The following is a 27,471-nucleotide window of genomic DNA, read 5'->3' as shown; positions in this document are numbered from 1 at the left end:
AGTGGGGCAAACAGATTGTGGGTTGTTTGTTTTCTATCCTTTTGATAGTCCAAAAGCTATAAGGATTCAGAAGCTTGAGAGTTATTTATGCTTTTGATAAAAGAGACTCACATCTAGAACTGGAGTCAAAAGAAAAGACTTCAATGAAAGACTGATTCATAAATTATAAAAGTACAGATTCAAACAGATTTAATTTAAAAAATGGAACATATCTTACATAAGGATCTTGTAAGTTAGAAACGTTATCCCTCTCCGGGCACTACAGAAGATGCACGGACCTTCCACAGCTCACAGAGGAAAAACTGTATAGACAATTTTGAAAAGGAGTAATTCAAAAAGTTTACAGAGAGAATCAGGAGGCAGAAAATGCTTCAAGAGGCTTGGTCCTCATAAGTTGTTCTGGAATGCCGTTTCACTTGTATCAATATCATGTTCCTGGATGAGGGAATAAGACATAGAATTTTAGTGTTTCAGTACAAAGCCTGAAATGTGAATTCTTTGTTGTTTTGGCTTTGATTAGAGAGTCTAAATCCTCTTTAATTGGGACACACAGGTAATCTCTGGCTTTAAGGCTAAATCCAGACCAAGAATCAAATTTTCATGATCAGGACAGGGCTCTGACCACAGCCCACCACCCCTCATGATGAGTGGGAAGCAAACACAGTTGGAGATACTGATGCAAAGACCACACAAAACTTCTTACCTTGGCTTTGGGGGCCATTCCTTGCCTTGCCACCCAGGTAAGTACTGGTGGGAATCTACCTGAGCCCCATCCCGTATTTCAGTGCTGAGCAAGTATATCAGTACTTTGCCCCTGAGTTCCCTTCCTGGCATTTATCTCAGAGCACCGTCCTCGCCCGTATACTCCTGTCTCCCCCACTGCACGGAGCTCAGAGGCAGACAGCAAGGACTGCATTCATCCCGTTCACTGCTGTAGCCCCGACATCTAGCACCATAAGCACAAGTGAGGTGTATACTATGAATACCCAGCAGATCCAGCCCCCTGCCAGTAGTGGCTCAGATCCTAATTAGTCTTTCTACTCAGCATAACGTACATATATTAAAGAAAAACGGACTCTCCCTCTTTATACTGTTTTATAGCCCTTCCTCCCACCTCACCCCATTTACTGTATCATAAATGTCCTCCCAAGTCCTTAAACATTCTTCTAAACATTCTTAATCTTACAGGATACACCCTAGGTACTTAACCAGTTCCCCACTGATGAAGACTTTTCTTCCATTAAAACAATGCTGCACTGAGCATTTTGACTGTAAATCTACACACATTCAGTATTATATTCTCAAGACAAATTTTGAGGATTAGAATTGCTGGGTCAAAGGTATATATATTTTTCAGGCTTCTGAACGATATTACAAAAAATAGCTCCAGAAAAGTCGGACTAACTTATTCTCCCATCAGTAGTATATAAATGAATGCCCCTTTAACAATAGCGGTTGGGCTTTTAATTTTAGAAATCCTGTCCAGGGATAGACAAAATGAAGGCCAGGCAAAATTTTAAGCTCCTGGACCTCAGTCTAGGGCAAAATGATCCTTAATATAAGGTGCTGACCTTACGTCCTGTACTGCTCCACCCTTAGCTCAGTCCTCTCCAGCCACACAGGCATCACTGCTGTCCCTCAAACATGCCTGGCAGAGCCCAGCCTTAGGGACTCCGCATGGGTCTTCCCTCTGTCGGACACTAGTCCCCAAATCCCTCAATGCCTTCAAGTCTTTGCTCCAGTGGAGCCTATTCTGAATATCCACACTGCCACCTTCACCACACTTCCCTCTCACCCTGCTCTACTTTTCTCTACCATAGCATTTATCATCCCCTAGAATATCCTGTGATTTACTTATGTATTGTTTGTTGTTTACAGTCTCCTCCAGCTAAATCCCTCCATAAATGCAGGGACTGTTATCTGTTTTGTTCACCAATAGATACCAAAATACTTGCAGAATGAATGAATGGCATTAAACACAAGAAGTCCAGTTTCTGGATGATACCACCATCCGAAGGGCTCCCACTTCACTGGGCCTTCCAGATGCTATACCTGGTTCAATTTCTTGAACTCCACCACCTGGAAGAAGATGTGCTCAAGGATATGTTTGGCATCTTGCTGGTCCTTTGGTAGTTTACTGGTGACACCAAGAATGTCACCACACTTCCTGACGTAGAATTCCAGGTCTTCTTCAGTACCTAAGCACAGTGAGGGCAGTTAGATTCACCCTTAACTCTGCCCTTTCCCAACTACAGACTTTTGTGGTTGAGGTACCCCTGTTGAGTTGTCTCAAGATCACCCACCTCTCCCTAGGGTAACGTGACTAAGGGACTTAAACAATGACAAACTGTAGAGATCTCTGTGTGCTGCTTTTGTAAGTTAGGACAAAAGTGTGACACCTAGTGAGAATAAGGCTGGACTGGTTCTGGCTCGCCTACTCCCAGATCCCACACTCCTACGTTACAAAGAACAGGAAAAACCAGTAGGAAATTAAATTACCATTCTCCGAATGCCACAAGGACCATTATGAGAAGGACATGTGGGTGTTTTAAATAGCATTTATTATAGGAAATGAAGAAAAAATAAAAAATATCACCCACAATTCCACCAATAGCGTATCTCTGTGACACCACCCCAGGCCTGTATCAAGGATGGACAGCCATTACTGCCTTTCCAACATAACATTGTCATTTCTTTTTGTTTCCCCTCTGATTTGCGTTTTTATAGTTATCATAGCTATGATCTCTCACCCCAGCTCTATCCCCACCACCACCACTTAGGGTAATTACTGCCATGTATGCCTACATATTTACATGTGTAAAAAATGGGATCAAACTACAATAGTTGTGTAAGTTGCCTTCATCATTTATCGACAGAACACGGACATTCCATGTCAAAGCTTATGCTCCACATCTTTTAACAGATGTATAATATTCCACTTTGATATATTTTTTAACCAATCCTATTGATGGACCATTAGACTGATGCCAATTTTTTGAATGCGATGATTAATACCTCTGTAGCTAATCTTTTTTTGTTTTGTATTTCTACAAGGATTTCTGAAGGATAAATTGCTAGAAACAGAAATGCTAGGTCAAAGCATCTGGTCCCTCACAGGTCTATTATTCCTACTGGACTAATTATTGGATCTTGCTAATTTCTGATTGGACAGCACCTACCACAATGCCTAGCACAGAAAAGAGATGCAGTAAAGGTGTCTTATACTGAACCATTTTCATTTTTGCATATTCCTTTCCAGTCCTTGAACACAGACAGATCATACAGATACTCCCATAGTTGGGATCCTACTGTAAGTAGAGTTTTATATCATGTCTTCTTCATTAAGGAATCTTGCTTAAATTGTATCAGTGTCACTCCCTGGGCTTGTAAATCTCTTTTACAGTGACTATGTATTGTCCCACTGATTGAACGTGGTACAATTTACTACTGTTCCCCTGCTAGTGAACATTAAGACTATTCCCAATTGTATTTTATTTTTTAAATAATGTAGTAATCATTTGTGTACCTTCATTTACCAACTCCTTAGATTAGTTTCCCAGGAGTGGGATCACTGCCTCAAAACGTATAGTTAATGTTCTGTGTCTGAGCACACATGTGCAGGCCCACCTGCTGTGTGAGACAGGGCTTGACAGGAGAGGTATTGGACTAAAAGTCAGGAGCACCACTCACCATGCATCCAAGTGGCCTGGGGCCTCATTTCCTCATCCACAGCTCAGGGTGGGCACATATGACTCTAGGATCCCTTCCAATGTGAAGTTTCTGTAATTTTATTGGCTGTGACTGAATTTTCTTACTCAACTGCTCCTATGACCAAAGGCCTAGATTTGATAACTGGAAGCCAAGGTCAGAATTCATCCTAGAGTCACTCAATAGGTCAGAACTAAACACCCACAGGAATTAAGGCTGAGACCTTGGCTTCTGCTTGGCATCATGTTCTAACTCACTGAGCTAACTGGCCTCTAGAGAAATAATCAACATCATTTACATGAAATAAAAACTAATTTTATATGCCCATTCACATTTTGTTCTTCCTAAACAATCTCTAAGCTTTGTCTCACAGCTAATCTCAGAAATTCACAATAAAACTCACAAAAGGAAACAAACAAGACTCACACTTATTGGTAATCTGAGCAAGCCGAGCCTTCTCAGAGGAGAATGTCTCATCTAAATCAAACAGCTCTAGCGGAGGAGGTGGTAATTCCCTGAAACTCGGAGGGAAAACCTAAAAGGCAATAAGGTCTTTCATGAAAGAGCATATCCAAAGCCATAACTAACAGTGATGAGACGAAAGGAGTATGAGAGGCCAACTCAGCCCTTCCCTGGGATGAACCACCCAGCGCCAGCATCTCCTGCCCTGACCCATTAGACCACAGCAAACAAGACAACAGTCCATTATAAGCAACTCAGTGGAACCGGCTCTAACCAGACCACTGACCTGACCAAGCTGACGTACCAGTGCCCATTAACTCGTGCAAGGACACAGAGCTTGGGGCTTATTAGGTTTATTAGTGTTGAACATTTGATTGTACAAGTTGTTTCTCATCTAATCATGAGTTCTTTAGGGAAGAAATTGGGGAAACAGCTGTGGGTTAATGTAGAAAGTGCTGAACTTAGAGCCAGAATTCGCAGGAATGAACCAGTGGTGTGCTGATAAATGTTTGACTATCACTCAAAACAAAAGGCCTGATCTGTAGCATTTGTCATTTTGTCTTGTAAATACTTTCACCATGGCCAGCTTCAAGCTACCAAGATGAAGCCAACTGGCTCATAACATTCTAGGAATGTGGTGGGATAAGACAATTTGGAAGGCAGTGGAGTTCATGCTGGACTGGGATGTGGAAAAATAACCTCTAGACACACGAGGGCTGTTAGAACTGTGCTATAAATCTGAGTGCCTGCTGCCTAGAAAGCTCAAAGTTTTCTAGCACAAAGCTCTTCATCCTTTTCCCTGAGGAGTTCTCATATCTGCCCTCCAACCCCAGAAGATGGGGAGTATTTAACAGCCAGGAAGGTCCATGACCTTGATTTCTCAGTTGGGAATGACACCAAATGCAAGTTCCTACAAAAAACTAACAGGTTTGGTCTCTGTGCATGTGTAGAGCCAGAGAGACATGGAGACCTACATACGAGGGGCCAGCTGGCCAGGGAAGGGCAAGTGGCAGGGCCCTGCAGTGGGCTGTCCCCTGCATACCTACTCACCGCTGGTTGAAGGGCTGGCAGCGGCGTCTCAAATTGAGGTTGGATGAGCTGGAGAGGTTCATGTTTCACGTTCAGCTGTTCATGAGCCCTGTGTTAACAAGAAGATAAAAGGAAGGAATCAAGACGAGACACTGGGGCAAAGCACATTGAACTGATCACATGGTGCTCTTCTCCACCAAGTCAGGAGGTTCAGCCCTTTGGCAGAAACACACACAAAAAAGTTGTTATATGGAATGCAGTGATCCTTTCAAGAATCTTCTCTCCTGTATCAGACAGAGTGACTTTATTGAGAACAGAAAGGAAAGGTTCTTTCAAGTTTCGTATCAGGCTTCTCCTAAACAGACTTTTAATGTTTACCCACTGGACACTGGGAACCTTGTAACTCACTGTGTTTCCTTATTTGTTTTCACCATCAAGAGACGAGTCAAATTTGAAGTAAGCTTCTGGCAACTGTGCAGATCAGGAGGATTAGGCACTGCTGTGTGCTCATTCACTCCACAAATATTCGCTGAACACCTACTATGTACCAGGCAGCTTTATCTACTGGGAGTACAGTAGCAGGGGAAAAAAAGAGTCCAAGGCAGGCCCTCGTGGAACTTATATTCCAGCGGAATAGAGGCACATGATAAACTAAAGCCAAGACGCCAGCTATGAATAGGCATTACAAAGAAAAGCGGATCAGGAGAGGGGGACGGAGACTGGGAAGGGGCAGGAAGTATGGCTTGTCCAAGCAGCCCTGAGTGAAGGGAGGGACAGGCCATGCAGTCATCCTTAGAAGTGTCTCAGCCAGAGGCAAGAGCAAGGAGAACAGGGAAAGGAGTGCCAGGCACTTGCACAGAACAGCAGGGCAGCCGGAGTGGCTGCGACGGAGGGAGAGCAGTAGCAACAAGTTTCCAGTCTACTGCTGACCTCCCCCCATGGTATTTTTTTTTATTGTGGCTTCCCCTTTGCCTCCCTTCTCTCAAATATTCATTTGACCTTTTTTGCATTATTGTACAGAATTGTGCAAGGTGGCTGACCTCCTCTGGGAATGAGGCAAATTAAAATACACTCACTCAATTTAAATTGTACACACAACGGTGGCCTTTCAAAATGCATCTGAATAAGCAAATGCCAAGAGGTGTGGACAAAATTCATGCCTCCTTCCACGTACGGGTGCTTTCAGAAAGGAGAGAGGTCTGTGACTACAGAAGAGCAGGTAGCTGACCTTACCACTGTCACCCCCTCTACATTTCTCAGGTGTGTGGAGAGCATCTTTCCCAGCAATGAGAAGATCCCCACAGAGAGAGAAGTCTTTTCTTGAGTATCTGCCGCATGCCACACGCTGTGCCTGACCTTGTGCTAGGTACTTATTCCATTTAATCCTCAAAACAACCCTGAGAAGTGGGTGTAATCTTTTATGGAACAGGAAACAGAGGTATAGAGATGAAGCAGCTTCTCAAGGTCACATGGTTAGGAAGCAACAAAGGCAAGATCAGAACTCAGACCTGGCCAATCCCTGCCAACCAGAAGCCCCACGACTCAGTCCACCCAGAAGGCAGAATGACGTTAGAGGCAGTTCTAAGCTAGAGGTCCTACTACCCATACATGAAGAACCCTGTTGCCGAGTCCTGCCCTTGGTCGTTCCAACCATGAGATTCTGTTTTCTGTCCCTAGACAGAGCTGACTGTGCTGAAGGCCTATGTTAATAATAAAACAAATGCCATTAACTCTTCCCTTTCTCTACTCAGCTCACCACCTGCCCAAATCTTCCTCCTACCAGTAGTCAACATGTACTTGGTGGGGGTGGGAAACGGCTAATCTTAAAACTAAGCCAAACCTAGTTCAGAAAGACGATCAGTATAGGAAGAGGGGGAGAATGACTGTCATGACTATACACAAATCTGTGAATGGGGCTGCTACATATGCCAACATACCCCGGCCTGAACTTCAGCATTGCATTTTCACCACTGGTGTCTCACTCCTAAACCCACCATGAACTCTGAGGGCAGGGACGCCACACCATTTGTCTCCACCTCAAGTCCCACAGGCATTAAGAAGTACTAGATGGACAAATGAAGGTACTTTAGAGCAATACCCTACAGTTGACATAAATATTTAAAGACTAATGGAATTTTCAGTCAAAAAGAGAAATTGCATTCAAAAGATGTTACATGCAAATAACACTACTCAAAAGCACCATACAGAAACTGTAAGCCAGAAACTCCTGCCCTTTGCTGTGGTATGAAAGACAAATACAACCAAAAGAGCCTCTAAAACATCTGCTGCTTGACTCTGCTGACACTAAAATCATACAGAGTTCCAATCAGTCCCTCATTCAACACTGAGGAGGGGTCTTAATGGCCTGTTACCACATCAGGAATGAAGCAGCCAAAATGGCAGAAGCTGTTTGGACTGGCAGGAGTTAGTGGAGCAGCCTGATGAAGCTTTTGTTATTCTAAGAAAAGCCCTGCATGAGAAGGAGAACAGAGATCAAAACCAGGCAAACAAAGAGCCAAACATGCAGCCAGGATTTATGACCTGGCTGTCACCTGCAGGCTGCAGGTGGTGAGTGGATAACAGAGATGCCCTGGCAGCTCTGGGGCATCAGTGCTGTTCTGCTTTTTAGAAACACTGTGACCTCCTATGGTAACAAATCTCCAGATAATTTCTCCCCAGGTTCAGAGTTAAGATTGGCTGGATTCAAATTCAGGCCCCACTGAAAACTAACTGTGTGACCTTAGGCAAGTCACTTAACTTCTCTGTGCTTCAATGTCCTCATATGTAAAAAGGGGATAATAACTGCATTATGATTATCACATGACAAAGCAACATACATTAAAAAAACTTAACACGGTACTTGTTAGAAGTCAAAGCTAAATGCAGTTCAAAGGGCAATTAGGAATAAACTTCCTTGCCTGGACTCACCTTGTCTTTGCTCATGAAGGACCTCACTGCAGAGTGCTCTCTCCCAGTGCCCCAACTATCTCCTGAAATTTCCTCTCACCCCTTAAAGTGCAGCTCCCAGCAGAGTGCCAAGCAGACACAAGTCACCAAGAAATGTTTGTTGAAATAATCAATGCCTGGCCACAAGGACCCCTCTTTCATAAAGCCTTCCCCACTCACCCCAGTCAGAACTGAATTCTCTTTCTTCATTATGCCCATGGCGTCCAGTTTTATTTTTCCACATTTAGCATTAGTATAATAACTTCGCGTCACAGCTTTTGTCTGTCTCCTCTGTATGGCTCCTCCAAAGACCATACACTTTAGCTACAGTGCTTGTTGGCACAGTCTGAGCTCTATAAGTACTTGCTGACCCTGAACACAAGTACAGAGGCAGGAAGTTAGACAATCGTCTGTAGCTGCACCTTCAGCCTTTGATTTATCCAGATGTACATCCTGTGCCAGACCAAAGATGCTCAAAAATGTTAGTCCCTGTGCCTGTCATTAGGGATGGAAAACAATAACAAAGCAGGCAACGAAATAGGGTCAAGCACCAGCTTGAAAGTCACTCAGGCCTGGCTTGAAATCCCTGCTCCCACCTTGGAAGAATCCCTACCCTCTCTAAGCCTCAGTTTCCTCAGCTCAGAGGATAGGTAACTCAGAGGGCTACTGAAAGTACCAAATGAAGCAGGTAACTCAGAGGACTACTGAAAGTATTAAATGAAGGAACAATTTGGAGTGCTTATAGGGTGACTAACCGTCTTGATTTACTGAGTCAGTTTCTGGGATATGGGATGCTCTGTGCTAAGACCAGGAAAGTCCCGGGCAAACCAGGACAAGTTGGCTCCTCCATATGCCTGATACAGAACCTGGAACACAGCAGGGGCTGATAACTCTTGGCGGTTTTCTCTGCATCAAGCCCCCACCCCAGTCTCCCAGCGATCTCAGCCAACCTCATCACAGAGCTGAGAACATGTTTTGCACACCACACTTGCTGTAACCCTAACTCCCATCCCCAGGCTCGTGTTTTCAGACCGAACACTCAGAATGGAATGCAGAGCAGCAGAGAACTGTGGTACTGACTTGATGACCTTGGGGAGGGAAGTGGTGTCCAGCTGGTAAATGGACAGGTCGAAGAGGGTGGTGAAGTCCCGCGGGTTCTCATCGCCCTCCTGGAGACACACTCGCAGCCGCTCGGACAGAGTGGCCATGTCAGGCAGCATCATGTAGTCGGAAATCTGAAAGCCACAAGAGGGTTCCTTTCAGCAGATCAGGGGCAAGAATTTACTCTGCCTGGTCTCTGACGACTCAGGTCTAAATCTGCAATATTTCTACTCTCTTGCCAAGAGATTTCACTATGCACGATCACTGACAACTAAATCTTAAATAAGCCACTTTGGGAGGAAAGAAGGACAGAGGTCACCTGGCTAAACCTGAACACTGGCAAAATCCAGTTCTGCAATTACTCATACCAGTGTGCACACAGCTGAACATGGCCAGAGAAATGCACAACCCTGCTGACTGGCCTCCTTTTTATCTCATGATCATTGATCTTGGGTGCTCAGCCATCAGCTAAATTCTCAAGTTCATTCCCTTCTCCTATTCTCCTCAGCAACACCTTCCTTCCGTCACTTCAACCATCTAAAATGATTTTCCCTTTCTTAATTTTAGGTGATGACCTTATTTTTTTACTTCAGTGAGAAAACAGAAGCAATCATAAAAGGAAGTCTCCATCTCCCATTTCAACCTCTGTCCTTTCTATCCTCTCTCCAGCCACCAGCACCTGGGCTGCACACAGTGCTTTCTCTTCTGTCCTGTGTACAAACCGCCTGTGACCCCAGAACAGACAACCCCTCCTCAGACACCAGACTCCAGCCCCTCTCATCTAACTGAGGACATGCCTCCAGCACTGCTGAGGCGCCCTTAATTATGTCATGTGCTTAATGATGACAAGAGCTTGATGATGACACTCTGGTAACAGCAAAAGACAGGGAAAACCTAAATGCCTATTGTTAGGAGGCTGGTTAAATGTACTACAGTAAGAAGAAATGGAAAATACAGCTTTCAAAAAATAAAACAAACAAAACAAAAACAGTCAAAAGAAAGCTCTTTTTGTATAAATATGGAAAAACCTCCAAGACATATTTGGTAATTTTGAAAAGTAAGGTGCTAGACAGTGTGCATACACAGCGCCGTTTTAAGTAAAACGGGGAAGGAGAGCACACGCACACACACACACAAATTTGCTTATCTATGTATAAAACATCTCTGGAAGAACAAAAGAGAGACTGCTAAGATTGTTGTCACTAGGGAGACAAGCAGCTGGGCAAAGACAGAAGGAAGACTTCATTGTGCAGGGTTCTGAATTCCAAACTATGTGAATGCACTACCTAGTCCAGCAATAAATTTAAATTTAAATGAACGCATGCTGGCAACAAGAGGCTTGTTTATTCCTAATCTCCCTTTGAACTCATTTAGGCTTGACTTCCAACAAGGCCAACTTGGTGCTCGTTTTAAAAACTGGTCCTCTGAAGTCACCTACAACGTGCACATTCTCCGGCACTAGCACTTGAGAAGACACCTAAGCATTACAGAAATAAGTCCAGACAAGCAGGCTCACTTCTTTTTATATCCCAAGGGTCAAAAACTTCCCCAGTCCTCAAACTCTTTTTCAGACAAGAAACAAGGCAGAAGGATCAACAAACAGATGCCCTTCCTGGCACTATCTGGCTGCTGCAGAGGCTTAAACCCTCTAATAGGACAGGGATGGAGGTGAGAGCAGTAGCAAGGGCCCTGACTGGGGCAGGACACACACCTGGGACGTGGCATGGAGATCAGTAACAGGCCAGCAATCCCAAAGGTCCTGCGGCTGATTCTCGGCTCTGCACAGAAGCCTGCTACAAAATCCTAGTTCAGACAACTAACAAGGCCTTAGACATCCAGACAGAAACATTAAAAGAGTGCTACCAGAACCACTGGTTTTCATGACTTCTTAGCAAATGCTGAGGTTAAAACTTGTTACATAAATTCCTTCAGCCCTTTATCAAGCTATCATTTTATTTTATTAACTATCATTTGAAACTGATCTATTTCTGGGTTTGAAACCCATTCCAACCTAACAAGATTTAATCTGAAACCATAGTTAGGCAGTTCAGATTTTTGGAATTTCTTACTGTGAAATGTTCCTGGATCCAGTATTTTACTTTCCAAAGCCTTGCAATACAAAGGACAGTTTTCACCAGGTCTCACATCTGGAAGATACACAAAACTGCATGGTCTTAGAGAAAGGTCTTAACAACATCCCCCTCCTCTGGCTTTCTACTGATGCTTCCCTTCAGAACCAGCCCAGCGTCACGTGTATTAAGAGAGTGAACAACAGGGCAGCAGAAAAGGCACAGGCTCCAGAATCAGCCTGAAATAGGCGTTGATAATGGCATGGCCAGGTATTAAATCTAAGCAGGCACCTTGAAGAATTTTCTTACTTCAACTTCTTCAACTAGAAAACAGGAATGACAGACACTTAGCAGAAGCAAGGTGGCCACACAGAACAGAAGCAGATGCAGCATCTTAGTGCTGCTTCCCTTGACCCACAACACTAACTCAGCTTGGCAGCTGCCAAAGATGCCATCCACTCAGAGTTGGGTCCTGTGAGAGCTGAAAAGTGTATTCCTAGCTGTACCCCAGTTCTTTCATTTTGGGGGCTTACATCACTTTTCAGGAGGAATTTAAGCTAAACAGCCACACTCTTAATGTTTCCACATAAGGGGATATTTTAGACATAGGGCTTTCCAGTCGAGGGCAGTAGTCAGTGGACAGCCATTTCTGATCACCTCTTGACCACCTCCTGCTGTCTACAGCCAAGAAATTATTATCCTGACATTTCAGAGTTTAAGAAACTGAGAAGTAACTGTAGAATGAGCAGACTTTGAATCAGGAGAGCTGGGTTATGGGTCCTGGCCCTGCAATTTCTTGCTCTTTGAGCAAGCTGCAATCTTGCAGAATTTGGTTTCCTCCTCTATAAAACAAGAATAAGACCATCTACCTTCTGGGGCTGTCATGAGGTTTAAAGAAGATGATTTATGTGGACACAGTGCCTGGTATATAATACAAGAATTTAAAAAAATCTTGCTAGATATACAGCACGTTTTACACCTTTTAGTTTAATAAGTACATTTACATCTAATTTAGGCCTCACAGCTATTCTGTGAGACAGAGAACACAGGTATATTAGCACCCCCACTTCACAGATGAGAAAACTAAGACAAAAAAAGATCCGAAATAAACTGCTTAAGGTCCCAGGACTGGTGATGAAACAGGACCTAGAATATAGTTACTGGTTCCCATTCCAGTGCTGGTCTCACCATTATCCCTTCTCTGATAACTATTATCACAATGTCTTTAGGATGGTTTTTCCTAAAGGCAACGAAATTATAGTTTAAAACAAATTCTGGTGATCTTTGTTTCTTCATGATAAAATTATTTTTATATCTTACATATTTTTGAAAAACATATTTCTCTACAGGTACTGATTTTGAAAGTTTGGGCCAGAGAGCATATATTAAATTCCAATTATTACATCTACAGAGGTTCCTGTCCCATTGAATACTGTAACAAATTATGTAATTTATTGATTTGTTATTTTTTACAACGTGGCCTTCATCTCCCTAAAGAGCATCACTTCTTTCCATCTGTCTTACAAATAAAGTAAAAGATAGATATTCCCCTGGAACTGGCAGAAGTGGTGCTGAGAACTTGGACCCACTTTTCATTTCAAAGTTTTTTAATGATTCACAACCTCCTACCTCTGGGTCCTCAGCATCAATCTGGTTTAGGTGGATGTCTCCTGTCGTGAGCCACTGGAAAACAACATCCTGGATTTTAAAAAATAAACACAAAATTAGACACTTGGTTATTTGAGAAAGCTGAGGGTAGGACTAGAGAATTAAATCAACCAAGAAAACATGATTAAGGGAAAGAGACTACACCAGTGATTGGAAAAAGAATAGCCATCTGTCTCTCTTGGTGAAATCACATGAAAACTTAAAAGTTTTCCTCACCCTAGTGCCCTTTTTCTCACAGAAAATTTATAATTTATCTTAGGGCACTCTAACCTCTCTAAGCACAAGCCAGAATTTATTAAAATTTATTCACAGTCCTGAAACAACCCCTGCTTAATGTGCTGATGACAGTCGGAACTTAAAAAGTAGAATATATCTAGCTCCCCCCAGAATGTGTCCTATCATAACCCTCCTACATCCCACTCGTGCTGGCCAGCCCCTCCCCGCACTCACACCTTCACTGCCTCTATTCAGGTCACTGTCACTTCTTGCATGGCTGACTCTACCAGCCTCCTAACTGGCTCCAGGTTGATCTCTCCCTCCCATTTTCCAGACAACTGACGGAGTTTTCCTAAAACACAGATCTGACTGTGCCCAAGGCTGCTGGACACTCTACAAGGGCTCCCTGAGGCTTTCTGAAGAAAGTTTAAGATCTTCGGCTTTATATATGAGACCCTAGTTGGGCTCGCTCCTCCCCACTTCTCCAGGGTAGTTCCCACCCCAAGGTGGCACGCTTACAAACGCTCGCCGCATCCTTCTGGATTTACTTCTGTGTCTCTCATGCTCGCTCTTCAATGTACTACAGGCTTTTTCAGGGCAGAGACTACACCTGACTCAACTTTGTATCCTTAGTGCCTGGCATATAATGGGCTCTGAATAGCTGGTTTTAAATGAATAGATAAATGCAGCAGTATTTTTTTAAAAGACATGAAAATCACAAACAATATTCATTAGTATGATAAAAAAGAAGAGCTTACCATGATTTTGCCATTTTCTTCTTTATCCAAATATTGGTCACTGAACATGTGACAGGAACCAAGCACTGCCAGTTTCCCACCTTGGTTCTGTTGGTGACAAAGCTGCGTAAGAAATTCAGATACCAAAATGTGCCACATGTATCCTAGTCTCCAAACTCATCAGAATCATGTGAGCAAATGTCTCATATACTAAGAAGTGCCAATTCATGAGTATTTTAACAGTCTAGAAATATAAACTATGATAACAACTATATTCCAACCTGCCTCTCAATTTAGACACTTCTATTTGACTTTAACAAAAAGCAATGTGAATTGGTTCAACAGTATTTTCCCATTGTTAGTCAGTATTAGCAATTTAGAAAAATCAAAACAAAGTATTTTCCAGGCACAGCATCAGAAACAATAAAAAGATGGTCATTTCCAGGGGTTTGGGGAGAATGACAGAGGGAGGTATGAATAGATGGAGCACAAGGGATTTTTAGGGCAATAAAATTATTCTGTATGATACTATAGTGGCTACAAGTCATTATGCATTTGTCAAAACCCATAGAATGCAAAACATTAAGAGTAAACCCTAATGTAAACTATGGACTTTGGTTGAAACAAACAAACAAAAACAAAGTATTTTCCTATCAGATTAATAAATAAGGAAAAAATGACTATTAATGTTGGTCAAGTTTTAGTTAAGTTCTTTTACATACTGTTCCTGAAACTGTCAACATATGCAAGAAAGCAGTTGCAGAAATATACCAAAAACTCTGCACAATTTTATAGTCACAAACACAAAAGATTAGAAATAAATCCAAATGTTCAACTATAGGAAAATGGTTAAGAATAATGGAACCTCCTCCAGTTGTTAAATTATATATTAGAAAGGGTTTTCAGCAATGTGCAAGAATGCTTCTATCACAACATTAGATTAAAAAAAATGTATACCATCAAATTGTACAGTTATCAGAGCTTAAAGCCTATGAAGCAAATAAACAAAAACGAGGCACAAGCGAAAGTGGGAGAAAATGATCAAATCACCAGCCTGGGCTGCCTCACAGCAGTGAAAATGGGTGGCATTCTTTTTTCCTCCATTTTTGTATTTTAAAATTTTTCTATAATGAGCATATATTATTTTTGTAATGAGGAAAACAATGCAATATTAAAAATACAAAATGAAATCAGATTTTTCTAGCAACAACACATACAGGGAACAGGCACAGTCATACTGGCACCGGGAAAGAATGACATCTAAGCCAGAGATGTTAAGAGATACAAATACACAAAGTCCATAAATAAAATTTACAAACCAAACTGACTTGTCCCACCTGAAAAGCAAACGCTTCAGAGGAAAAATAACAGGACTAGTATACCATAGCCACTGCAAACAGATCAGTTACTGAGAACAGGAAGTGAACCTGGTGGAACTCTACAGAAAGACCAGGGAAGGGACTGGATGAACTGGGCTGCGATTTGAAACCTTGTAGGTAGGTAAATACCTATACTTCTACTCCCAGTTAGACTTCTGTTTTTTTCCTTAAAATGCAGTTGATCTTTGAACAGCAGAGGTTTGACCTGCACAGTTCCACTTATAAGAAAACTTTTTCAATAGTACATACTCCAGGACCACATGATCTGCAGCTGGTTAAATGTGCAGGTGCAGAACTGCATATACGGAGGCCCGACTGTGTGTTACACACCATCTTCGACTGCACAGGAGATCGGTACCCTCATCCCTGCATCATTCAAGGGTCAGCTGTATTTCCTTTTCCCCATCTCATTTATTTCAAATAGATTATAGATCCTCTTTTAGTCCTTCTGTTCTGTCCTGACTGAGATTTCACCATTGTCTTCAGCTTCTTATTCCAGCATTTGTCTATAATTTGTTTCAATTAAATAAGAGTATGTCTACTCAACAACCACTCTGCACCTTCAATGTTGAGTCTATCCCAGCAAACCAAAGACCTAGAAAGGCTCATGATAAAGCTCAGTGAAGGCAATGGCCCTGGGCAAGGATGTAGAACTCCTAGTGCCAGCCTGGCCCTTTCATGGGTTCCTGACAGAGAGCGGCCTCCTCTATGGGATCACTGCTTGGTCTCTTATAAACAAGAGTGACAGGCAACAACCTCTCTGAAAAACTGTTTATAAGGCAGGACCAAAAGCCTATTAGGAGGAGAAAATGGGCTTTAAATAGCCAGGTAATGAGCAGACAATACTCTCAAGAGTTCTAGAAGAACCACCACACTTAGCACAGAATTCTGTACCCAACAGATGCTCCATCAAAATCCACTGATTAAGCCAGGTAAAATCTCTGTGCACAGTTGAAAAATCAAGTAATTATAATTCCAGTATTATACTCTAGAGGCCCCTTTCAGATGGTGTCGCATTACTTTTGTGCCTACAAACTGACATTTCACCCAATTATTTCCACATCTTGAATCATTCAACAACTCTTTAATTTTAAAACAGTATTTCCAACTGTTTAGGAGAGACTAACTACCGTAATAGATACATGAATTTCGTATAAATATCATCTTTCAAACACAGCATAGACGTTTATTTACTTCTAATAAAATGATGTCAGAGCTTATAAATATGAGAGGGAAAAGTAATACGTAGGTCCCACAAAGAAAAACAGGATCATGAGGAGCAAGAGACATCTAGGTCTCTGGAGAAAAACTGGGAGGTCAGTGGTGAATTCTAAGTCTTGGTAGACAGGTGAAGGTGAATTCAGCCAACATGAATTAAAAGGCAGTGGATATGTGGGGTGATGATGAGGAGGGCTGTGTCCTTTGGGAACACCTGTTCCCACATGTTGTGGGGTCTCCAGGATGAGAACCAGACAAGTAGTCTTCTGATATGTTTTCCTGCGATAAACTAAAATACTAGCTGCACAATTCCATGCATTTTGTTAACTCAACCTTTCCTTGAATGGATTTCCTTACACTGAGGGTAAGAGCTCGTAGTCAGAGACAGTTATACTATAGATAGCCTCATGTTAGAATAAGAGCTGGGTACAGGTCTTGACTCCATCAATTACTGGGCAATCCACTCTTTCCCCATAAGTAAAATGCAGATAGTTGAAATACTACCTCACAGGACTGTTGTGAAGACCAATGAGAAAATATATGAAACCACTACAGAAATAGTAAAGTCGTTTTTACTATTTCAATAATAAAAATAACATATCCACCCATATCTAAGAAAGGCTGTACCTTCGAGTGATAGAAAGCCAGGATGGGTCTGTTAAGCGGGAAACAGACAGAGCCTGTGGACAGAACAGCCACTGCTGGCTTCATGACACTCAATGTGGCACCAAAAGGATAGACGAAGGTGAGAGCCCTGTAAGAAATTAAAGAAGCATTCCAGTCTTTTTAAAAGTGAAAAAATTTTAAGGACAATCTCAGTGTTTCTTGAGCAATTCACAATCAAACACAAAATCTACTATAAGCTATGGTATGTTAACTCAAAAAATTAGTATAACTCTAGCTACAAGTTTAATAAAGCATTTTAAGAAATATGAATCTAAATTAACAATTTACAATCATACCTATAAATGACTGTAACTGGAAGAACTAAAGTAGCCCCTATGGAGGAGGAGGAAGAGGGGCCTCATCTAAGAACTGAACAAACGCTACACATGAGCCTGCTCTATGTAACAACGTCTTAGAGGGAGCTAGTTTCCTCTGCCTTACAGATTTGACTGGTGTTACCTCCAAGAATGAGTATCTGTCATTAGAAGGGCCAGTTAGTGGCTGAGTGCTTACATGAAGAGCAGCATATATTTATCCGACACTGGACACTTCCACACAGACCTGCCTTGGAGTCCTTCCTCTACTTTCCACTGTCCTAGCCAAGACTTTTGAGTATCTAGAGTGACACAGCTTGACATGGGGCAATATACTTCCGGAAAGGGTGTGGGATGGAGGCAGGTAAAGGTGGGTTGCAGACCCTAGGATGAAGCCAATCCCTGCACGAGGGAACAGTTTTACTGAAAGAAAGATGTAGCTCTGAAAAGTAGCTGTTTGAAGGAAGTGTCCTCAGAAAGCAGAGAAACAAGAATCTTAAAAACAAAGCATAAAATTAGAAGACTGGGGGGATGGGCAGAGAGAGCACCCATGAAGAATTTCCTATAAAGATTTTAATTTTCCTTGCTCTTAGACCATGAGACAATTCTTTTTAGCTTAAGTTTTAAATTATTTCCTTCCACTGTTAGTTCCCCCGTTCCTTCAGTAAAGTCTCATCCACCCGTATGACTTGGTGTCACATTGTGGTTGAGAAGTGATGCCTGCCCCACGTTCCCCACTCTCCCCTTTCCACCCCTAGCCCAGGAGTACCCCAGTAAGCGGGGCTTCAGCCCATGATTTCTAGGGCAAGAGCAGAAAGAAATGAGCAGTTGTCAAGGAGGAAGAGACGGTAAGTGGGAGAAATAGTTCTGTGGATATCAGGGCACATCCTTCCCCACACTCTCTCCAGTGCACTCAAGGGAGGTAATTCTTAGGAAGGAAGGGAGAATGAACACTTGAGTTATATAATGAAAGTTGTCAGCTAGTATTTACACTCCTCTGTTTATTTTATTATTATTAAGAAATCAATCAGACTGACATTAAGCATAAGGCTAAACACCCACCCCTAAAAACACCCATGCCCAAAACAAATACAAGACTTTTCCTAACCACCTGTGAATGAGTAAGATTAGCTGGGTGGAAAGTTTGGGAAAGCGTATTCCTGAAAGAGGAACAGGAATGTAAAGATCCAAAGGTGAGAACGAGCTTAGCGTACTTAAGGAATTCAAACAAAATCAGTATGGCTACAGCAGAGTGAGAGAAGGAAAAGGGGACATGATAAAAAATGAGGCTAAATGAGAGCCTGAGACTCCAACAGGTCAAGATACTTCAAAGCACAAAACAGGACTGTTTATCCACACCTCAAAGCCTCCCAAGACACTGCTGCTTCCGGGATAACCCAGAAAACAAACAACCAGCCATTTGCCCTTCACTACAACTACCAGGAAGCAATAATTCAACAGCAATGCCTTACACCTTACAGAGCAGTTCCACAAGTATTGCCTCATTGGAGTTTCTCAACAAGTTTGTGAGATTAATATTGTTCCCATTACACAGATAGAGCAACCAAAGGTAACAATTACTTTGCCCTGGGTCACCCTGAAAGTGAGACATGAAATCAGGAACTTCTAAATCCTTCTAATTCCAAGTCCACAGTTCTTTCATTTATTTACCAAGAATTAGATTGTGATTTCTTGAATGTCAAAAATGTTAACTTATGATATATGTTGTTATATATTTTTCTCCTTTATGACTTTACCTTGGTTTCATACTAAGAAGGTCTTTCTTACCCTAAGATTATAAAATACCCATCTATAGTTTTTTTAGTCCTTTCATGGTTTCATTTTTAATATTTAAAATTTTAATTCATCTGTAATGTATTTTGTGGCATAAAAATGAAACCATTTTTCCAAACGGTTAGCCAAAATTATGCTATCCATTCCCCAATAATTTGAAATGTCACTTTTACTACAAACTAATAACCCCTATCTTCTATATATATTCTGGGTCTGATTCTAATTTTTTAAATTTATTTTTCACTATTTCTGCATTAATACCACATTATTTTAATTACTAGAACTTTGTAATAGGCTTTAATTATATAAAAACATTCAACTTCTATGGGGCATAATACCCCAAAGTAAAAAGGTAAACCAGAAAAAATATTTGCAACACATGGAGGTCTTATAAATGAATAAAAAAAAGACAAACCATCAATAGAAAAATAGCAAAAAGCAGTAAGCAGGAAATTCACAGAAGAAACATCATCAGCCAACAGACTTTAAAGGTCACCCCACTCACTAATAATCAAAGAACTGAAAGTTAAAATAAAGTGGTACCATTTTCAATAGAGTATTCCATGCTGGCGAGAGAGGAAGAAGGGGCGTGTTCATAGGGACTGTAAATGTTACAAATGCCTGGAGGGCAACGTGGCAATGCATCACTTAGAAGACCTCTGACCTAGACATCTGAATGCTAAGAATCTGGCTTACTAAGATATTAGCATAAGTGCACAAGAGTTGTATGTACAAAGATGATCACTTTGTGCTTTGTTATTTACAATAACAAATACAAAACTGTTTATATAACAGATACGCCCTGGAGCAGACTGAGGTTTGAAACTCAGGTCTGACACTTACTACTAGTCAAGTGAGCTTGAAAACTAACCTGTTATCTCATCAATAAACTTACAGGTTGTTGTGAGGATTAAATGAGGTAATAAAACCTGCCTGTGACATAGTAAATGCTCAATAAACGTTAGGTGGCATTATTAAAGCGAAATATTATAAATGACCTAAGTGTTCAATAATAGGAGATTGGTTAAATTAGGACATATCCAACTTAACTCAGTCATTAAAAGAATAAGGTACCTATCTTTATTTTATAAATTAAAAAAAATAAAATGTCTAAATACTGTTAAGAAAGATCATCTTTGGGGAGAGAGGCATGGAGTTACACTGGAGAATTTCTGTTTTCTTCCTTTTGAACCATTCAAATTGGTTTTCTGGTGAGAATTACTTTTGTAATAAGAAATGAAAACTCTTCATTTTGAAAAAGAAAACTCTTCAAAATGACAAATACATTCTTTTCAGGTGGCCTCAGAAAACACACTCACTGGGCATTGTTTCCACTGCTCTCTTCATCAATGATTCCAGGTACGGCCTTCCCTGCAGCTCGGCTGATTTCCCTTGAAGACAAAAATTAAAAATCCAGTAAACAAAAAAATTTAGAAATTTCACAATCCTTTCATTAACAGTTAAGTATGAACTAGACACAAGAACTATGCAGACTTGTTCAAAATACAATTCTTAAAAATTAAATAAAGGTACACCTATACACCTACACCTCTTTCGGGAAGCCTATAAAAGTAACATTAAAATGTAAGAATCAGTTGCTCTTTCTTGAGTCCTGAGGGAAGGGTCCATAGACTTACTAGACTTATACCTCTAGGCCTGTGTTCTAGACTCTGTATCTTCAGACCCAGCAGAGTGCCTGGCATATAGCAAGTTCAAGTGTGGAATGAACCGCTGTGAATATAGGGAAAAGCTCCCAGAGGGCACCTGACGTTGCTCCCTCAGGCATTCATTTCCCACTTTCTCAAAGCCCCTAATTTATGTTTTAGGATCCAGTGGGTGAGAAAAAACTGACTTTATCCCGGGCTCCAGGGGTGGAGAATAATATGACCCAGCTGTGCCATCATGGCACTCTATGCCCTCTGCCACAGTGACCAGGCGTGATGGGCAGGTGGTGTAGGCCAGCTCAAACAGAGCAAATGTCAGTTCTATTATTTCTGGGAAAGCTGGGACCAAGGCATGTGCTCTTGCCCTAAATGGTATCACATGAGGATACAAATTTGGGAACTGTCAAAACTATTCAGCCCACACACAGAGGAGAACAGAGCCAAGAGAACTGCAGAGAAATGGAACTGGAGCCCTGATGAGATTATGAATCTTTCAGTCAATCTATATCCAAAGTCTGCCGTATTTCTCGGGTTTTCAGTTACATGAATCAACAAAGTCTCTTTATTATTTAATCCCATTTGAATAGGGTTTTCTGTTACTTGCAACTGAATGTATTCTAACTGACCTAAAGTTGATGTGGAGTAAGGTTTCAAAAGATGGGAGGAACATAATCTGATGGATGAGAAGTATTATAATAAAATAAGCTATGATGTAATAAAATAAAACAGAAAGGCGAGAAAGGAAAAGGGGCCAAAGAAAAGAATGTGTGAGAAGAGAGAAGGGAAGATTCTTGCAGGAAAGATGAGAGTCATTCGCGAAGTCATTTCTGCTTTCCATGCTTACCTATTCAAGACTCCATTGGAGACAAGAGCTTCTTTAGGATGGAAATACTTATAATACACATTTCTAACCACAGCATCTTTAAGGGGAAAAGAAAGGAAGATATATCTTAGATCAGAAGTAAGTTAGATATTATAGATACATACAAATTTTGACCTGAAAGGAAACCTGGAACTATACTCCAGTCCCTCTCATTTTATAAATGGAAGAAGCCTAGAATCAGAAAATTCAGACTGCTGGTCAGGCCAGAATGCTGAACCATGCACCCTCACAGCCCAGGGCTTTTCCAATTGTACTATTAGGCCAGAGGGCTACAGTATGAATAATAAATAGGAAATCACTGCTTCTATTAAAGTAATTATAATAATTACCATTATTAACCATGATTCCATATTCTTCTAGGAGAAAGTTAATATTGGTGTCAAATCTGGATTCCCCACCCTCTCCTAGCATCACAAGGATATCTCCACCACCATCAAGGTATTTCTTCAGGACTTCAAACTATGCAAAGGAAAAAAACAACCTATAAATATGTACAAAAGACTTCTGTGCAAAATAATAATGAATAAGACCTTAAATAGCTGAAAAAGAAACACTTCAAAACTATAAAGGCACTTAAATATAAATGTATTTAAGATAATATAAAATTTACTCTCTACATAGGATTTCCATGCTTGTCTTTAAGCATAAAGCTCTAAAATACTCAAACTGAAATGCCATTTTCCAAGCTATCTAGACAACAGACAAAAGTGGAAAACTATTAGTTAAAGGAAGCTCATAGGTCTTCTCCAATCAGACACCATTAGAAAAAAATTCGAATGTGCACTCCAATATGTATATAAAGTGTGTATATTTATATAGTTATAAAACATACTCCTCAAAGGAAATTTTTAAGGATAAAGAAATACGAAGAATAAATATAATTTCCTTCTGGCACCCAGTGGGTCATCACATGCACCCCACTTTGGAAACCACTGGCCCAGACCAGCTCTGCTATGCACGACCCTCTTGCTCTTGCATACAACCTGGATTCTTTTCACTCCTCCAACCCCCTAAATATAGAAAGTATAGTGCAACAATTAACATTTCCAAGGGGGTCTGCTCACAAATGAGACAGAATTTCACAGATTCTGGACTCCACACAATAGGCTGTCCTGTTCATAGTGATTCTACAGAACTCTTCAAGTTGCAAAACTAAATTTCATATCCATTAAAAAAAAACTACCCATTTCCCTCCTCCCCCGAGCTCCTGGCAACCAACTGTCTAACTTTCTCTCCATGAATATGACTACTCTAGGTACATGATATAAATGGTATCATACAGCATTTATCTTTTTGTAACTGGCTTATTTCACTTATGATGTCCTCAATTTTCATCCATATTGTAGCAAGCATCAGAACTGCCTACTTAAGACTGAGGCAGCTTGAGGGGGTGGGTAATTCAGCAGTAGAGCGCATGCTTAACATGCACAAGGTCCTGGGTTCAATTCCCAGTACCTCCATAAAAAAAAAAAAGATTGAATAATAATTCATTGCATGTATAGACCACATTTTGTTTATCCACTCCTCTGCTAGTGGACATCTGGGTTGCTTCCACCTTTTGGCTACTGTGAATAATGCTGCGATGAACAAATTCCTCTTTTTTGAGATCCTGCTTTCAATTCTTTTGGAATTATATATCCAAAAGTTGGATTGCTAAAGCATATAAATTTCTATTTTTAATTTTCTAAGGAACCGCTGTACTGTTTTCCATAGTGGTTGTACCATCTACCTTTCCACCAGAAGTACACATGGGTTCCAATTTTTCCACATCTTTGCTAACACTTGTTATTTATGCTTGGAATAACTGTCTATCCATGAAATAGAATAAAAAAGTTTAATTTTAACTGGAATTTTCCTATTTTTAAAGAAAAAAAATGGCAAAGAAGTATGGCTAATATTTAACTAGCCTGCACTATGTGTCTGGCACTTCACAGGCATTAACTCAGTTAATCATCACAACTCTGTGATGAAGAGAGATGAAAGTACCACCTTAAGGCGACACAGTAAGTGGTGAAGGAGGATTTTAAATCCAGGGTTTCAGAGCCCATGCTCCTCACTCTCTTACTACATTTCTTCTTTATGAACAATTCTTACCTCAGCTGCAGTAAATTTTTCCCTTGGCCCAGCTGTAATCCACAGTTTCACCCCAATTAGCTTCTCAGATGTGATTTCATCTTTTAAGCTAGAAACATGATTTGAAAAGCAAGTGTTAGATCCATTATTTAAATCAATTTACGAGCTATTTTAGCATCTAGACTGTATGGAACCAGAGGCTACAGAGTCCCAGAGATGAAGAGATTTAGAGGTACCTGGTCAAGCCTCTCTTCCAAAGTGAGATCCCCTCTAATAGGCCTGCCCCAGTGTCATCAGCCACTGGTCAAATACTACCTATAAGCCAAGGTGACCAAATTAAACCATACTAGAGCATAAAGAAGTCCTCGAATTACTAATTCAATCGGTCCTACAATTAGCTTATATGATTACATATCCTTACCCATTAAGAAAAACTGCACACACACACAGTTACTCTCATCTTTCCTTTCCCTAAACTGAAGTACTGACCCAAGTTAAAATATGGAGGAAGTCTCTAACCTCTTAAAAACCTGTATATTTATAATTAGAATACTTTTTTGATTTGTGATTTGGGGACAACTTAATAATATGCTAATTACCAATTTCAAAAGAGATGTTTTAATAATAATTTATCTCTGAACGATCTTTAAACGGAACTCCACTCACCAAAACAATCTATCTTATGTAAGAAAATAAAGACTTTTCAGTGTTACCAGCAGGCTGTTACCATCACTTAGAAGGGAAAACAATACACATGGTCACCTCTGAATCTTCCAATTACTCCGAAGTCTTTTCTGCATGGATTTATACCCATTGCTGGTGGTAAATAATTCCTTTTTGTATGCATTGAAAAGAATGGTGCTCCGAAGCTCTTTCTCCATGGTTACCTTATAGAAAAAAGAAGGGATCAGAAAAAGGGAAACAACATTCCAAAAGGAAAACCCTAAAATAGTCTACTTCCTCTAATTGATTAAAAAAAGGTATACAGCTGCAATTAACCTACAATTTCCCTACAATTCCCAAAGGCTGAGAGTGAAATGACAGCTGCAGAAACCCCAGGCAAACCCTAGCCTTCCCACCAGCCCACTTCCATGGCTGCCACCACCCTACCATGTGGGGAACCATGTATCCAACCTGATTCCTCACTGCTAACTACTGTTAAATGTGGGGTATAGTTTTCTAAATTTCTTTATACATATGTTAAACTTACAGTTTTATTTATGAAATAGGACCACATACACTATTCTGCAACACAGTTTTTTCACCTAACCTGTATCTTTCACATCTTTCCATGTCACTATACATGGATCTACCACTTTTTAAACGGCTGCACAGCATTCCATTTTATAGATGTACCATAATTTATGTAACCAGTCATATACTGATTGATATCTGCTATTCCCCCCAAATTTTTGCTAGTAAAGTACTACAAACATCATGTTTGAACACGATATTTTTGTGTACTTTGCATGTCTGTAGAATAGATTCCTACCTGTTGAATTGCCCTCCAAAAAAATTGTACTAATTTTTACTTCCACTAACTCTAATACATTTCTGTTTCCATACAATCCTATCTATTTTTAATTTTTTCATCTTTGTTAATATGATAGATAAGAAAAACCCTTTATTATTTTAATTTGCACTTTGAAATTAGTGAGATGGCCATCTTTCACTGTGTACATTAGCCACTTGTATATCTTCTAATTTTCTTGTTCATATAGTCTGCTCAATTTTCTACTGAGTTTAATATTTTTCTTAACTGATCATGACACAAGTATTTTCATAAGTTTTTTTGTTTTTAGACTTAGCTACTGGTAGCTTTTTGGGTTTAATTTGTTTGAATTTTGCAGGCCATACAGAATGTTTTAAGTTTTATAGAGTCAAAAGTATTAAATCTTTTCCTTTCCGGCTTCTAGATTGCGTGACATATTTAGAAGAGTTTTTGCCATGCTAAGATTATAGATACATCTGACAATGCTTCCTTCTAGTAGTTTTATGATGTCATAATTTTTAAGATTTAAATTTTAGTCCATTTGGAATTTATTTTGTTGTTTAAAATTAATTTGTTATTTTTTTAATTACTAGGAAGCCACCTGAAACCATTCCATCTTTTCAATACTGATTTAAAATACCACCTTGCCTATACAATAAATCCCTAAAAATTAAATTTTATTATGAACTCTACATATTCTATCTGTCTGTAAGTCACAGCTCAGTTTTACACTACTTTAAGTACTATAGCTTTATAATATGTATGTTATAATATTTGGTGGTGCTGATAGAGTTAATCCCTCTTACTACTCTTAATTTTTAGAATTTTCCAGGTTGGTCCCAGGTATTTTCTTCAGGTTGATCTTTAAAATCATTTTGTCAGGTTAAAAAAAATACCCCCATGATTCTGTCCGTTCATGTTCCATTCCATGCAGGCCCATGCTTATCTTCACAGTGTGTATATACAACAATGTACTCTGCCTTCTGATTAGGTTAGTGGTTGCATGGTTATGCCATAATAAGTTCAATCGCCGCCTTTATACTTTTCAATTTTTTGCCATCATAGATACTCCTGAAATTTACACATTTCTACTTCTGCCGTTAATAGTTTTTTACCATAGGACAGATTCCTAATAGCAAGATTCCTAGAAAAAGAGAATGAGACTAGGATGTTAAGTTACGGTTTCTTGTCTAATGATTTTTACACAGTCAACAGGATGACTAAAAATCTTCCAGCTGGAGGCGACTCAGATTCGAGTGCAGTCTGAGGTCTGGGATCCGGGCCTATATCTGCGCCCTCCTTTTACTTTATCCTAGCAGACCTCGATTTTTCCCGACAGGGCCAGAGGCCTCGAGGGCAGTCAGGCGAGGCCCTCGCCAGCTCCCAGGCCGCCTCAACGCCCCGGTCGGCCCACCCCAGTCGAAGTCTGTCTTACCTGAGGCCCACTGACCACCATCTTCACCTGACGCCGCCCAGCATCCCGCGGCCAGGTATCCAAGGCCGCTTAGCAACCGCAAGAGGAGCGCTAAGAAGGCGTGGACCGGGGCGTGGATCTACTTCCGGGGCAACGTGATGACGCAAGTTCACCTACCGCGTCACGGAGGAAGTATGGGTGGGGGCGGGGGGGGCAGGGCTAATGTAGGACTGTACCATTATTTTGGATGAGGGGTAAATCCAAATAGAGCGTGGATTAACTTTAGGCCAAAGATAAACCCACTTAATTTTATCCTTTAATATCAAGTCTTATTTAATAATTATAAAAGTTAGAGGCTCCAAGGTCTCAAACTTCGCTTCACCTCGAGCGAGGAGAACAGTGAAGGCTTTCGAGGGGGAGTGCAGAAGGCCCAGCCGCGATCCCAAGAGCGCAGGCGCAGAGCGGCGGCCCGGAGGAGGGCGGAGCCTTGCGGCTGCGATGTTGTCTGGTGGGTCGCAGCAATGGGAATGCAGGACTGAGCGGTTCGAGGCGTGCCTTGGGAGGGTTTCGGTGCCCTGGAAGGCCGAGGAGAACCTCGCGGAAGAGGGCGGGCAGGTTTAGTGGTGAGAATGGGAACA

General features: G+C 40.9%; 1 protein-coding gene across 4 annotated transcripts; it reads right to left on the bottom strand.

Annotated features, from left to right (window-relative positions):
* Nucleotides 1-172: 172 nt before the first annotated feature.
* IFT52 (intraflagellar transport 52) lies at nt 173-27,009 on the bottom strand. Of its 4 annotated transcripts, none has more exons than XM_045519361.2 (14): nt 26,855-27,009; nt 24,690-24,814; nt 23,949-24,036; nt 22,184-22,313; nt 21,816-21,891; nt 20,627-20,698; nt 17,161-17,287; nt 13,958-14,059; nt 12,945-13,013; nt 9,226-9,380; nt 5,221-5,308; nt 4,135-4,243; nt 2,053-2,198; nt 173-435 (listed from the first exon to the last, which is right to left on the bottom strand). In XM_045519361.2, exons 1-14 carry the CDS (start codon nt 26,873-26,875, stop codon nt 388-390), a joined length of 1,356 nt encoding a protein of 451 aa, XP_045375317.1. In that variant the 5' UTR covers nt 26,876-27,009; the 3' UTR covers nt 173-387. The 4 variants fall into 4 exon arrangements, 3 of the variants coding, with proteins under 3 accessions (XP_045375317.1, XP_010957028.1, XP_045375318.1); XM_010958726.3 differs by having other exon boundaries at nt 13,958-14,044; XR_006726258.2 differs by lacking the exon at nt 173-435 and having other exon boundaries at nt 2,052-2,198; nt 5,213-5,308.
* Nucleotides 27,010-27,471: the final 462 nt, after the last annotated feature.

Source organism: Camelus bactrianus, chromosome 19, assembly GCF_048773025.1.
Source record: "Camelus bactrianus isolate YW-2024 breed Bactrian camel chromosome 19, ASM4877302v1, whole genome shotgun sequence".
Lineage (NCBI taxonomy): Eukaryota > Metazoa > Chordata > Mammalia > Artiodactyla > Camelidae > Camelus > Camelus bactrianus.
Note: the sequence above shows the minus strand (reverse complement) of the source record. Positions and strands in the feature narration are given on the sequence as shown.